Source organism: Plodia interpunctella, chromosome 11 (genome assembly GCF_027563975.2).
Source record: "Plodia interpunctella isolate USDA-ARS_2022_Savannah chromosome 11, ilPloInte3.2, whole genome shotgun sequence".
NCBI classification, from domain to species: Eukaryota; Metazoa; Arthropoda; class Insecta; order Lepidoptera; family Pyralidae; genus Plodia; species Plodia interpunctella.
The window spans coordinates 4,909,043-4,923,447 of NC_071304.1; the positions used below are offsets into that span (position 1 = coordinate 4,909,043).

The window sequence follows — 14,405 nt, forward strand, 5'->3', positions numbered from 1 at the left end:
TGTACTTATTACAACAGTTCCTGATTAGAGGCCTTCAGAACTCATCCTTTTAACGTCTTTTGATAAAGCAAGATAATGAAATTCCGGTGCAAAATAGACCACAACCTGAACATAGGTATTTACACTTTCCATTATACGTGTAGAATCACCTATCTTAATTATTTATAGAAATGCAAAATACGACTCTATAGCATTCAAGACAAGTTTCTTTTTTCATTGAATGCGTTGGTAAGAATTTATCTGAAAGCAATCTTGTCGGATTTTGTGTCATAAGTTTCGTGGCCGTTGCAGGGAACTTCATTACATGCTTATATGTATTACAGGGTTAATTAACTTTATAATTACTTTATTATATGTGAAACAGACATGGTTTGATATTGTATTAGAGTGATTTGGAACAGATAACAAACAAAATAATTTACTTACCCATAAAATGGAAATTCTATATAACATTGTTTTTCATTAGTAGTAATTTTTAAAATTAACGGCATTTATATATTTATTTATTTTATTAACGTTCTATAGCGTTAACCAAAAATTCAATTTATTTTAAGTACAAACAGTGTAAAGAAAATCGAATCTTAATCAATTTCTTAAATCAGTTTCTCCGCATACTGGTAGGTAGAGATAAGAAAAAGAAATGATATTTATGAAACAAGATAAAAATAGCGTACCGGAGATTTCAATTTATCTCGCAGATTTGTATTCATCTGTTCCAATTTGCACAGAGACAAGATTCAGAGAATTATGTCACAGACATTTTTTCTGTCTGATCCACTTATCTTCATAATACCTTCATTATCTTTGAAATATTTACGAAAGCTTCATTTGAATAGATAAATTATATGTTTGCCCAGTTATTCATAAAAAAGTTATAATATACTATCTAAGCTAAAATATGTTTTGTCACTATCGCTCTTTATAATATTTGAAATTGTAATTGACGAGAAAGAAACAAAATATATTTTAGCTTAGAGTGTATTTTGACTTTTTTATGAATAACATAAGTACCTTTTTTACTGCTTTTTTACTTGTTTCTTTGTGCAAAAAAGAGGTTTCAAACAATCATAATTCCATAAATCCAATGGCGTTGTAATAACAACAATCAAAATATTACTCTGAGCCGACACGCTTATCGCGACCATTATATATGTCAAGATTATGACATTATAGAAAACCCATTGCCGCATAACCGTGACTTTTGTTTATTCATCAACCAAGTTTATGATTTTGTTTACAAGTTCATACTTACGAAACTACGGACATTAGGTGTCCTATTCGCCAACGTTCGTTCCCAACTGAGATCCCTTTGTGTCGCCATTTCGACTGTTTCAGTCCATTTACATATAAAATGTCTCAAACTCAAATGTAAGCAAAATTTTTGAAATGGGAAACTAAACATGTAAATCACCAAACCTTGGAATAGACATAAATTACCTATTATCAATCGATATTTATATTACCAATATATATTTTATCTCCTCTATTGTGGGTCAATTTTACATCTAACGCGGGCCTCGGCCAAGCGATAGAAGCAGAAATTGAATGGATTAGGTAGAGGAAACGCTAGCTGAGATTAAAATTTTTCTTGTGATTCGGAAAGTGTTCAGTATGGCAGCTTTTTGTATGAGATGTCGAATATACGAGGCAATGTTTAAACAAATATTATTATTAATTTACAAATGTTATTCATGTTACACATTTACACATTTTACAATGTTATAGACAAAGTCAATTTTTTGTAATGATTTTCGGTAGGACTTATGACCGTTGATTGTACTACTAACTGAAATTTTCGTCGCAAGCAAATTTTTGAAATTGGCGGAATAGTACAAACTGAGAACATAATTAAATTTTACAACACCTACGTTAAAGAACCAAGCAACCGACTTTCTTACGACTGTAATCTACTCATTACGCTAAGCTCACTTCACAAACTTGTTGCTACATTGCTGGTTTAAGATTTCAGTAATCCGGGGGCCTTTGAGAGTCCCTAGCGAGGCCTATATGGCGGCCTGAAAGGGTTGTACCCGCTGAAAGGAAATCCTTACCCGGCAAATCTGATAATAATGAGTTTTTAAGTAACGATGACCTTGCAGGTATCTTTTAGCGTTTTTAGGGCGTTCGCGATCATAAAAGGGTTTTATAATAAAAATAATAATTGAATGGCCGAAATTATTTCAAATTTTGATATCGTAGTTATTGTAAAATATCTTTGTAATTTCTGTAACATCATTAACGCATGATGTTTCGAGACTAATAGCTTAAAAATTTCTCGGTGGGGCATTATTTTATAATACCTACCTACCGGGGCTACCGTATGATGAGTGGTAATCCGCTCCATCCTGCCTTTGATCATGTGTTACGTTAATTTATGCAATTAAGTATCAAGTTCATGTTCGAGTTAAGTAATTAACAAGAATTTGTTGTGGTCCCGATGGAAATCAAGCTTTTTTTGAATTCATTTTTTGTTCCGATAAATCCTTACAAATTATAAAACTGCCGCTTTTGTCTGTTCGCGATAAACGCAAAAACTACCACATTTTCATGGGGTTTCCACCAATATATAGCGTGATTTTCGAAGCAGGATTAGGTGTATAATTTATTATGTTTTTACCCGAGCGAAACCAGGTGGGTGCCCTGGTAGCTAATAAGAAGGTGTAATACGTGTGTTTTAAAATGTTCATACCTATTTAAGTTATTTATCGAACTTGTAAATAATGAACATGTTTAATAAGTTTTAATTAAACATATTTACTGCTCATTAGAACTTTTGAAGTAACGAATGACGAATTTCAGCTTAACTGAATAGAGAAAATGGTCATAATTAATTTTGTTACACTATTGTTAAATGAGACTGTACATTATCTCCTAATAAAATAAATAATGTAGTAAATCTTTTAACAAAAACCTGACGTACAGACAGAATTTCACTTTAGCTTTTACGCTAAAAGGATTAGTCCACATACAGGTAAAAGCATAGAAAAATGTTTGTATTATTAAAACAGAAACATCATTTATATAAGAAATTGTATTTTTTCAATTTCAAACAACTGCGTGAATTTTGTTTTAGGGATCCGTAGCCGTATGGTCTTCAAAAATGCTTAAGAGCCAAAATTTTAGGTTTAGATAGATATTTCCAAAATATAAAGTTGTTAACCTTTACAGTATTAAAAAAAAAATTATGCTGTAGATCTGAATGAAAACTTTTAACAAACACGCGATGTAGTATGGGTGGGTTACACCGTCAACTTTGACGTTAACTTTAACATGTGCACAAAAACGCAAAGTACGCTATTTTGTTTAAATGACAGCAGCCCGCCGGTAAAAATCAAATTTGGTGGTGCAATTATAAGTAAAAGTTTTATAATTAGCTACTTCTTTGAATTCTTTACTGCGGAACTCTTGGGTGAACTCGACTTGCACTTGACCACTTTTTGTATAATAATGAAAACTAAAACCAAATATCAATGTGACCAAAATATACAGAAATAAATAAACCACTTAACTTACTCGTTCTTTTTGACTTCAGTAGTGCTTTTACCTCAGTTGATTTTGATATACTCCTTGGCATCCTACGGTCTATTAATGTTTCTTCTCCCGCTTTAGTTTGGTTCGATTCCTAACTCCGTGTTCGTTCGCAACGCGTTCGCCTTGGTGAGTCACTCTCAGACTGGTGTGTACTCAGTTCTGGTGTGCCCCAGGGTGGCGTACTCTCTCCTCTCCTATTTTCCGTTTTCATCAATTCTGTTACACATACTCTTTCCTGTAGCTATCACCTTTATGCTGATGATTTACAGCTCTATCAACATTTTCCTATTTCAGATATCGATGCAGCTATTAGTGCTATGAATAAAAATCTTGCTCGAGTGAGTGAATGGGCCATGTGGTTTGGTCTTAAAGTCAACCCCAAAAAATCACAGGCTATGATAATTGGAAGCAACTTTATGCGTAGATCCATTGACTTTGCTAACATTTCTCCTTTATGTCTTGACGGTTCTGTAATTGCGTACACGGAAACAGCTAAAAATTTAGGTGTAACACTGGACTCCTATTTAAATTGGACTGCTCATATTTCTGAAACTAGCCGTAAGATTTATTATTCGCTCCACTCGCTCAAGTGTCTACAAAGTTTTTTGCCTGTACGAACTAAAATCTCCTTGTGTCAATCTTTCATACTTCCTTTACTTAACTATGCAGATGCTTGCTTTCTCGACATTACTGAAGAACTACTTAATAGGCTAGAACGTCTTCAAAACCTATGTATTCGTTTCATCTTTGGTTTGAGAAAATTTGATCATGTTACGGAGTTTCGCGAGCAACTTAACTGGCTTTCTGTACGATCTCGAAGGAAATCTAGAGTTCTCTTTCTCCTTTTCAATGTTTTATTTAATCCTAATTACCCTTCCTACTTGCGGGAACGCTTTTCCTTCTTATATTTCTCTGAAGCCCCTTGTAGATCTCACCGTCGACTCCTTTTGAAATTTCCTCTTCATAATTCTACCTCATACTCTCATTCCTTTTCTGTTGAAGCAGTCAGGTTGTGGAATCTACTGCCAATTAGTATACAAGAGTCAAAAACAATTTCGGTTTTTTAAAAAAAGGGTTAAGGAACATCTCCTTTCTGTTTGATACTAATATATATAAGTATATATGTATATATTATTTGTATTTACTATTATAGTTTATTTACTATATGTAGTTCTTATACATGTTTTATACATTATATTATATTATGCATTATATAAAATATTTAAGTTCATTGTAATTTTCTGTTTTGTACACGCCAATGCCTCTTTTTTTCTCATTCTTCTTTCGCGGGTCTACTGGAAGAAATTTCTATATATTTACACTGTTATGTTGTGTACATAAATAAATAAATAAATACAGTTAATAGTCCAGCAAAATATAAAATTATTCTATTACGTTTTTATGCATGTACCTTCAGTACTATAATGGTTTTAGTTATGTTGTATCAAAGCTAACGAAATCCCTAATGTCAAAATTATTTTGTTTTCGAAAATAATGAGACTTTACCTTTTTATAAGAATAAATAAAGTAAAGTCGCTTAATTTCGCTTTTAAAAAAAAAATAGGTAGGTACTGTTAGTATCCTTTTATCTAATTATTTTACGTTTCATTTTTAAAGTAAAAAGGAAAAGGATATTTCATCCGTATTCATTGTCACAGGACCGTGAAATTACTGTTATAAATGTACTACTAAATCCATTCTTCCTCATCCATACTAATATTATAAATAAGAATGTCTGTCTGTTCTGCTCTCACGGCTAAACCGTTTGACCGATTTTGATAAAATTTGGTATGCATGTTGTTAAAGACCCCAATCAAATAAAGATTTTTTTTTCAAAAATCAACCCACAAATATTTATACCAGGGGGTGAAAGTTTATATGAAAATGTGATATGAAAATGTGTTTCGCTTTTGCAGAAAAATTCACACGGGCGAAGCCGCGCCATAATAATCTAGAAATATTATGATTTAGTTTATTTGTTACTTTTTTTAAACCTGTTTCGTCCCACTGCTGGGTAAAGATCTCCCCCAAGTCTTTCCAAGCGACTCTTTTGCTACTATCACTATTTGCTACTATCAATTTGAAAATCATCATCGAACATATTATAATCGATCGTGTCTAAGAAATAAGGAATTAATTAAAACGCACTTATTTAATCAAAATATCTATCTTTAAAATAAGAAAATTAACCTAAATAGTCCCTTAATAATATTATTGAAAAAAAAACATGTACCTTACTTGTAGTAGTAAAGAAAATAAATTTAAAATAGACAATAAATAAAAATATATTAACGCTTCCTTACTTCTTGCTTCACCTTCTCAAGTTGCGATGACGACAACGTACGCCCGGGTCCCATATTACGCACTTCTTCATCGACGATTCTTTTATATTCCGATTCAACGGAAGTAAAATCTTCAGTAATTTCATCAATTGGAGGTGCTTCTACACCAACGTCCTCTGTCTTCGTTAACTTTAAACGAATTTCTTTTATTTTTGTTTCTAATAAGTGCTCTCTTCTCGTTTCTCGCTCATATGTTTGGATCATTCTCGGTTTATCTTTGTTACCAGAATAAACTAAAATATCAGAGAGTTGCACAAGATACATTACACCCTTCTTATCTCCAACAGCTATCATTTGACCGTTATCATGAGCTTTGATTTTAAGCAAAGGATGTTGAGATAATCGTGAAATCACAATCGGTTCACGATATTTACGCAGGAAATCCCAATATCTTAGCCTTCCATCGGCGCTGACCGACATATAGCTAGAAGCTCTATGTGGTGCCCAAATCACGTCATTTATTTGGTATTTTTGGGGTTGCCCAGGAATTATTGGAGTTGAAATTATTTCATCACTCCAGACATTCACCCTCCAATCTCCGCAAGTTATGAACATTTTCGAAATTGATGGATTTCGGTGAAGAGCTTTGACTGGACCATAGTGAGCTTTAAAAACGGCACTCATAACTTCATTATGACTTTTCCCTTTACGGTTTACGTTTACAACAAGACCAGTGTCTGTACCACATAAAAATCTCGTAGGGAATGCTTTGTCGAACTGCAACGTGGTAATAGGTTGGGCATTTGCTAAGTCATATTCATTGACGATCGGACTAAAAACAGACATTATCATTGCTTCAGTTGGTTTGGATATATTTCGTACATCCCACCACATACACACACCATCAGTAGACGCAGAAAAAAATTCATTATTCAAACGAGAATTTATATATAATAACGCAGATACAGGATCTCTATGTGCAATATGCTCAGGACTAATATCTTGAGGTGAATTTCCCGATCGAAGATCAAATATGCATACTCTACCATCTTCTAAGCCTCCCAATAATATTGGCGCTGAAACTGGAGAACAAACAACTTGCCAACAAGCTACAGGTGGTAAAAATTCATCTACTGGACTACTAGGAAGTTCTACATTCCACAAATATCCTACCAAATCAGTATTTCGTGAAGGAGTATTTATAGGAAACACCTTGTCGCAATAAGAGACCACAAGTTTGGAATCTTCTTCACATGTCCATCCAATACTTGATGTTGGTCGACACTGTCGATCTCTGAATACATTATTAATACGTATAATAGGTTTTTCTACAGGATCTTCTGAAGGCATATTCTTATAAAATAGATCATACATATTTATAGCATTATTCTGATCTATATAATGTTCAAATTTAGGAGTTAGATGCATAATAGCATCGACATATGATTCATCTCTTTCAATACGACGGCGATATCGAGATGTTGTTTCTTCATCATCAAAATGAATATCTTTTGGCCAGCCTCCTTCTAGATGATTTATTCCAGTGTCTGTCAATACTACTCTTGTCGTGTTAATTTCTTGTTGCGATTGTGAGAGGACTGCTTGCGATTCTTGATTTACAGGGTTTCTTAAACAGTATTTTTTTTGTTCAGCTTCATCAGGCATTATATTATCCACCATTTCAGGCTTTACCATACAAAACATAGGTTGCCTTCCAAAACCTTTACGCATTTTAAAATAAGTATATGTCAACGACATTTTTGTGTAAAAGTAGTGCTAATTTATGTTCACAACTGTTTCTTTTATGAAATGTGAAATATTATGAAAATAATATAGTAAGTATAATCAAATCATATAAATTACACTAAATGTCAAAATGACTGACATCCACCTAAAATCTATTAAAAAGGTTTAAACATCCTTAATATACTCCATACACTCCTAAATAAAAATATGAAACAGCAAAATAAATATTTTAGTTACAATTTAGTCAAAATGTAAAATTCAAATTTGGGAAGACAAAAAAGTTTGGATTCCCGTTTACGAGCCGAATCGCCATTAAACGGAGTTATGTTGTCTCAAACAATGTTCTATGACAAGGCCCGAAGTTCATTTTACGTTGGTAATTCAATTTACTGAAGGCGATAACACGTATGTTTCGTATAGCGTGACTTAATTTTGGGAGATGGCAAGGTTGGGACAACTATATTTAAGACACCACACACTGCTGCGCAAGATGCGCTGTGCGTACGCTAGCGCTAGTCATAATCTTACTTTTAACGATTCATTTGGATAAAAGCTGATAATGACGTTCGAAAAAAAAAAACGCTTAAAGAAACTTATTGTCATAAAAGTCCACAATATATGTCGTTAATATTAAAAATAATAATTTATTTTTAATATTAACGACATTACATTAACTTCATAATACTGTTTTTTTTTATTAAGGGACAAATAGTAATTAATAACATATGTAGTAATAGTTATCAAAATAATACTAGTAATGTTTAATTATTGTTATCAGGTTAATAGTTGTAATGAATTGTATCTGATGATAAAATATATTATTAAGGGAAAAAAAAATAATTAATAACATGCGTAGCTTCTCACATAGCATCGCATAGCCTACGCAGTTAAGGACTGCGCCATTCCCGGTATATTGTAACTGATGGCATTTATTTGGCAGACAACATGACGCCCCAGAAGTTATTGCTAAATTGCTGACTCAATATTGTTTATCTCGACGAAATTGAACATTACATTAATCTACGAAGCGAATCACACGTTTTTTACCAAAAAACGGAGTTATGTTTTCAGGGGGTTTGTTTTTATTGATCTATGGATTAAAGATACATACACAGAGTCTGCCCTGTACAGTCAGCAGCACATTAAAGTACCCAATTTAATTGCAAACTCGCCGTTATTACCGAGGACCTGTTAATGCAGGGTAACTTGATGTGCTGTTGACTGTACCTTAACAGGATGATATAGAATATAAAGGAAATGTATATATTTGTGAGTTGTATATATTAACATTTATATAGTAATCATCTTATTGCACCATGGGGTATAAGGAATACCTATTATCTATACCTATGTATAGATTACTTACATTATCCTGGATAATATAGGCTATGTGACGGCATTGTAATGTCAGTTTAAAAACTATTTTAATAATTTTATAAAATGGTAAAACCTTACTTAAGCAAACTTCTTGACGAGTTATTACTTAAATTAACACTTAAGTTATTACGTAAGTTTTACTTAATTTTAGTTTTGCAAATTTTTACAGCTGGCAAGTTACGTGCAGAAGTGCGTGCAGAAGTGGGATTATGTTTAAGTTTTATAATTTAATTGTTAAATACCATTTCATAAAATGCATTCCCTTAATGCCCCGACTTTATGTATTAAGAACAACCAAAACGACAACGTACCAAACGGAACAAAACACAAAGTTAATCCCCCTAGTACTTATACTTCCCCGTGTAAACATCCGTAGATAATATACTCACATACTTACACCGAGCGCTCTGCCTACAACTCATATTTGCCCGCGTCTGCTGGCTAATGAAAATATTTCATTACGACTCTGTTTGTAGACGTTTTGTCGACGAGGCAATTTCCTTGTTCACTAGATTCTTTCTTACAATGAATCGCTAAAAATGTGACAGTCACTGCCCGCGGATTTGCTTATATTTTTTATTTTTGCTTACATTTTCTTGAAACATATTTACACTTTGACTGTTGATAACGAATACTGCGTCTTTTCGTTGTTTTAAGATGTATTTAGCAAATTGGCAGCACTCAACTATCATACGAACTGATCCAAAACTCCTATCCAGTCAGCCAATAAGTTGTTTTTCTAATTTTATATTGATAGAATATGTAGTATTTATCTTTTTTTATGCAGTATTTATTATACTTATTTATTCTACAAAGATTAATATAATCAATATGTATAACTCCCTCAAGCCTTCCTTACAAATTCAAACGAAAATTGTTATTTCATATAATATGACAAAATACCTATATTATTATTAGATAAGTCTATGATAAGACTTACAACAAATCTATGCTACGTGAAGAAACTTATTTTTACATAATAATAACTGAGTACTTACAAATTATGTTGTTAGTCAAATATTTTGCTGCCCTATGAAATTCAATGTAGCTCATATATTCGGACCTACTGAGTCACCTTCATTTTACGGTAAAAGCTTTTCCTAATACCGAACCGTGAAGTACTTATATGCAAAAAAATATTGAAAATATAGAAGATAAGCTGAGCCTAAGGACGGTGAAATTCGCATGCGTTTAATGGCGCGGGCGCTTTTTCACCGCGCGTTCAAATTGCGTTACAAATAGTAGCACCCACCATATTAGGAGTAGCCGTTCACGGTAGCGATTTTTTAACGCGAATATTTTTGATCGCTTTTATACGCTTTGCGTTTGGACACTATGTTGAAAGTCGTATGCGAGGCCGGCTCTGCTGCCTTGGTTTCCGTACATAGATTACGTCAGACACTACAAATGAGCACCACAAATGTGATATATAAAAGTAGTTAGTAAAGTAATATCCGTTCGTATTTCTATTGATATTCTAGGATCCACCTATAAAAATAGTTTTATAACCTATAAAAATGCATATCTATCAATTACTAAAAAAAAAATTATTTATTCGATATAGGTTCCTACATTTTTCACTCGAATTAAAACTAACTGATTCAAATTTCTTCAAATAAAGCTCCTTATAATGAAATATAAAGTATGTTTAAAATTAGAGGAATTATGTTTTAACAATAAATTGAGCACTTTCCTTTTGTGTTCTCGCTATTTGTGTATTCGGCATGCATGCATGTATATGTGTACCTAATTCTAGGTGGTCGGCTGGTAAATATTTGGATATTGTGTCGTTGGACCGTGCATAGCATTGAGTAAACCTGCATTATTATTTACTATATATATATACCTACCTAATTACCTATACCCTATGTATTTAAGACAACTAAATGAATATTCTAATTAGCTCCTGGGTTATTAAGATTTTATTTATCTAAGGTCTTTTAGGTCGTGCCATTTTTGCCGTATTTATAAAATATCCAGTTATAAAATAGAAGGTGTAAAAATCAAGAATCAGATATCATTCAATTAGTTAATAACATCATAGCATCCAACTTGGCAAAATTTCAAAAAAGCTGGCTTTAGCAGAAATTTTACAGGTATTAATGCATGTCAGTAATTTGATTAATTGAACTCTTTTTCACTTTTTTGTAATATGCGTTTCGAAAATATCAGCCTGCAAACTAAAATGATATTGGTGAAAAATAATAAAGATTTTTTTATCGTCCGAGGTACTCAGTGTACCGACACTCTATTATCCTATGTAAGAAAGGGCGTTTAATCATTCAACTATACTACGTTGGATTACATTCAACTATAGCCCGATAAACAAATAACTTTATCAAAATTTACCATAAATTTTAAAAAACCTTATCTTTGTGCTCAGCATGTCAATTTCATAAAACTGTAATATAAAAGTAACAAGTATTTCCAGCGACAATCTGAAAAATTTCTCAACGTCGTCGCTGCAATGCGGCGAAATTGAAATCTCCCCGCGAAAGAGAATTGGCTCCCGTTTACAAGTACATAACAACAAAAGGGATTGTAAAATCATAAAGTTCACATTTCCACACGTTATTCGTATCACGTAGGGTGGGATCACGTCCAGCTTTGTTTTTCTTTTTTTCTCTTTTGTAAGTACCTAATCTGTGATTTTTTGTTCCCCGCAACACATGGTCTTGATAAATTGTTGGATCTCGGACGGAAAAAACGTGTCTATGAAAAATTGATCTGTGGGGCTGACTTGAATTCCTTAGCATTTGTTTCTTTGTTGAAACTTTGTGTTTTACTTTCACATTCATATTTCGAACGTGTATTGGTTTTCTTATCTTTTCATATCTTTTGCTCTTAGTAACTTTATTAGGTACTCTTTGAAATAAGTAGTTAAAAGTAAGTATATACTTTTGAAATCCATAGTTTTAGATGCATGCAATTTACGGAGACTTAACTAATATTTAATACTGATTAACTTGCGATAAAACATGAACCATAAAATTATTATTTCAAAGTCATAATTTGCCAACTTTAAGAATGTTTTAAGTTACCATTGACGCCATGTTTGCTCCCAGTAACAGCCGTCTTACAAGTGTCCCAACTCAAAAGCTATGAGGATATTACTGTTGACAGAGGTCTCAGTAGACCAGGAAAAGCAAATAGGCTTGTTTGGTGAAGGCTTAAACCGGTTTACTGGAGATCAGAGTGTTTTCCTTTCACCTTCGGAAGAGGTGAGTAATTACAGACGTGTTCATTTTCTTTAACAACGATGGAACTTCAGTAATCGTAGATAATAAAAAAATTATAACATTTATTTCGAGCTTACGTTTTATAGGTATGAAATGAAATACATGTATTGTGGTCGTAGCAGAAATAATATACTTTGGATATTATGTATCATATTGTTTATAGACTCCATGAATATATTATTAAGTTAGAGGTTTGATGCCGCTTCCCATGTTATTTATTTTATTATAATAATAATAAGTATAAGTAATAGTTCGTATTCTAATTTGCCAGATTTTCAGCTTTCTCTTGAATTATTAATTCAAAAATTCCAATGTTAAAAATATATTAACTTTTATTTAATTTTGTATTAGGTAACAACGATTTTTCAAGACATTCAAGCAACAAATTATTGATGGTTTTAAATAATTTCAACTTGGTATTTTTAAGCTCCTATTATATAAACAAGAATTTGTCAGAAAATACTTTTGTAGAATTTTCATTATTACTTAAAATTATTATTTATTTTATTTATATTATATATAGGTCGACTTCCATAGATATAGAAGGTAGATACAAGGAACTTAGATGAAATTATCTACCTTTCTTCTATTCAAATGTCACTTGTTATCTGTCGCTAATATCGATAATGTTTATGAAATAGGGTTCAGCTTTTTTTATACCAGCTTGGTTATATGGTTAATTACAAATGAGATCAATCAATATTAAATTACATTTTTAATATTTCTGTCTGACGTTTATCAATCCCACCGACATTAACATAAAATTTATATTGCGAGAGGCATCCTTAGCTGAATCGCACATAAAGTTATGGGCCACTTTAATATGAATTTCAAATTTAAGATGACGTGGAATTATCTTAATGAGAGCGTACATCTTATTTGTCGGAAATAATTTATATACGAAATATACGTATATTTACCTGTTAATGTAACTAGGGAAGAAGTGTCTATGACATTTTCGCTTGGTTCTAGCTGGCAGACGGGATTTGTCCAGACAGCTGACTGGGCTTCGGTGCTTTTATATTTAACTAGCTGCGCCCCGAGGCTGCGCTCCCGTAGAAATTTCGGGTTAAAAAGTACCCTATAATATGTTATTTCAGGTTATATTCTTGTCGTGTACCAAATTTCATAACAACCCGTCCAGTTAGTTCTGCGTAAAGAGAAACAAACATACATACATCCTCACAAACTTTCGAGTTTATAATATTAGTTTAGTAATATTATTGTTCTATGAGTGATTACTACTCAATTAGGTACATATATTTTGTTTTATCGTGCTCAATAAAACCTGTTACTCACAAAATCTTTACCGTGCATAAAAGACGCCTTCAATCAATCCTTGCCCCGTAAATGAAAGCCATCCGTCACTCCACACGCCGTAGACGTGAAAAATACAGTATCCTTCCAACATATTACCTGGACTTATGTACAGTCGGCAGCCTATCCACCTATATAAAGTCATTGGAAATTCGTTGCTTTTACCTCATTATAGAGTCCTTAACTATAGTTAAAATTAACTGTTCAGTGCCTTCTATCATGCTTGTTATTTTATTTTTGAAGGGACACTAGAATATTGATATTATAGCCAATTACGACGCTGACAGTAATTAAAACAATGGCTGATGATAGAGAGAGATGGAAAAAACTCCACCGACAAGAAAGATGTCCTTAAATGTTGAATTAAAAATGAAAAGAAATCTGTAGCCTGCGGCGACCCCAATCAGATTAAATTAGTTTTTCTTCTTGTTAAAAAATATGTAGACAAATATTATTTAAATGTTGTAGCCTCTTAGATAGGCTAGCAATTTCCTAGTACTACACTGTACTTATATTATTTCAGTTGGATGAACAACTGAACATATATGTCACGTGATATGGAAAAAATGGCACCTGAAAGGATGTAATTGCTATTTTCTGTGTCCAACGTGCCATACCTACTACAAACGTATTATACGTTCGTAGTATGGCACTTTCTTTAGGAGATTATAATTATAATTTTCTAAAGAAAGTGCCATAATTATGGACAAAATGATTTTTTAAGCAAGATATGTAATGTGCATATTGATAAATAAACTCATTCAGTTACTTTTTATATTATTGAGATTTAAATACCTATTAAAGTTATACAGGTAAAACCCTTACATAATATGTCGATAATAACGTCGTCACTGATTAATTAGTGGTAAGAATATTCAAGATAAAAAATAAACAAAATATTTATTAAATTGGA

General features: G+C 32.4%; 1 protein-coding gene across 1 annotated transcript; it reads right to left on the bottom strand.

The window, feature by feature from the left end:
• Window positions 1–5,706: 5,706 nt before the first annotated feature.
• LOC128673860 (dynein intermediate chain 3, ciliary-like) lies at window positions 5,707–7,667 on the bottom strand. The gene has a single exon (XM_053752013.1). The coding sequence runs from the start codon at window positions 7,569–7,571 to the stop codon at window positions 5,820–5,822; it is 1,752 nt and encodes a 583-aa protein (XP_053607988.1). The 5' UTR covers window positions 7,572–7,667; the 3' UTR covers window positions 5,707–5,819.
• Window positions 7,668–14,405: the final 6,738 nt, after the last annotated feature.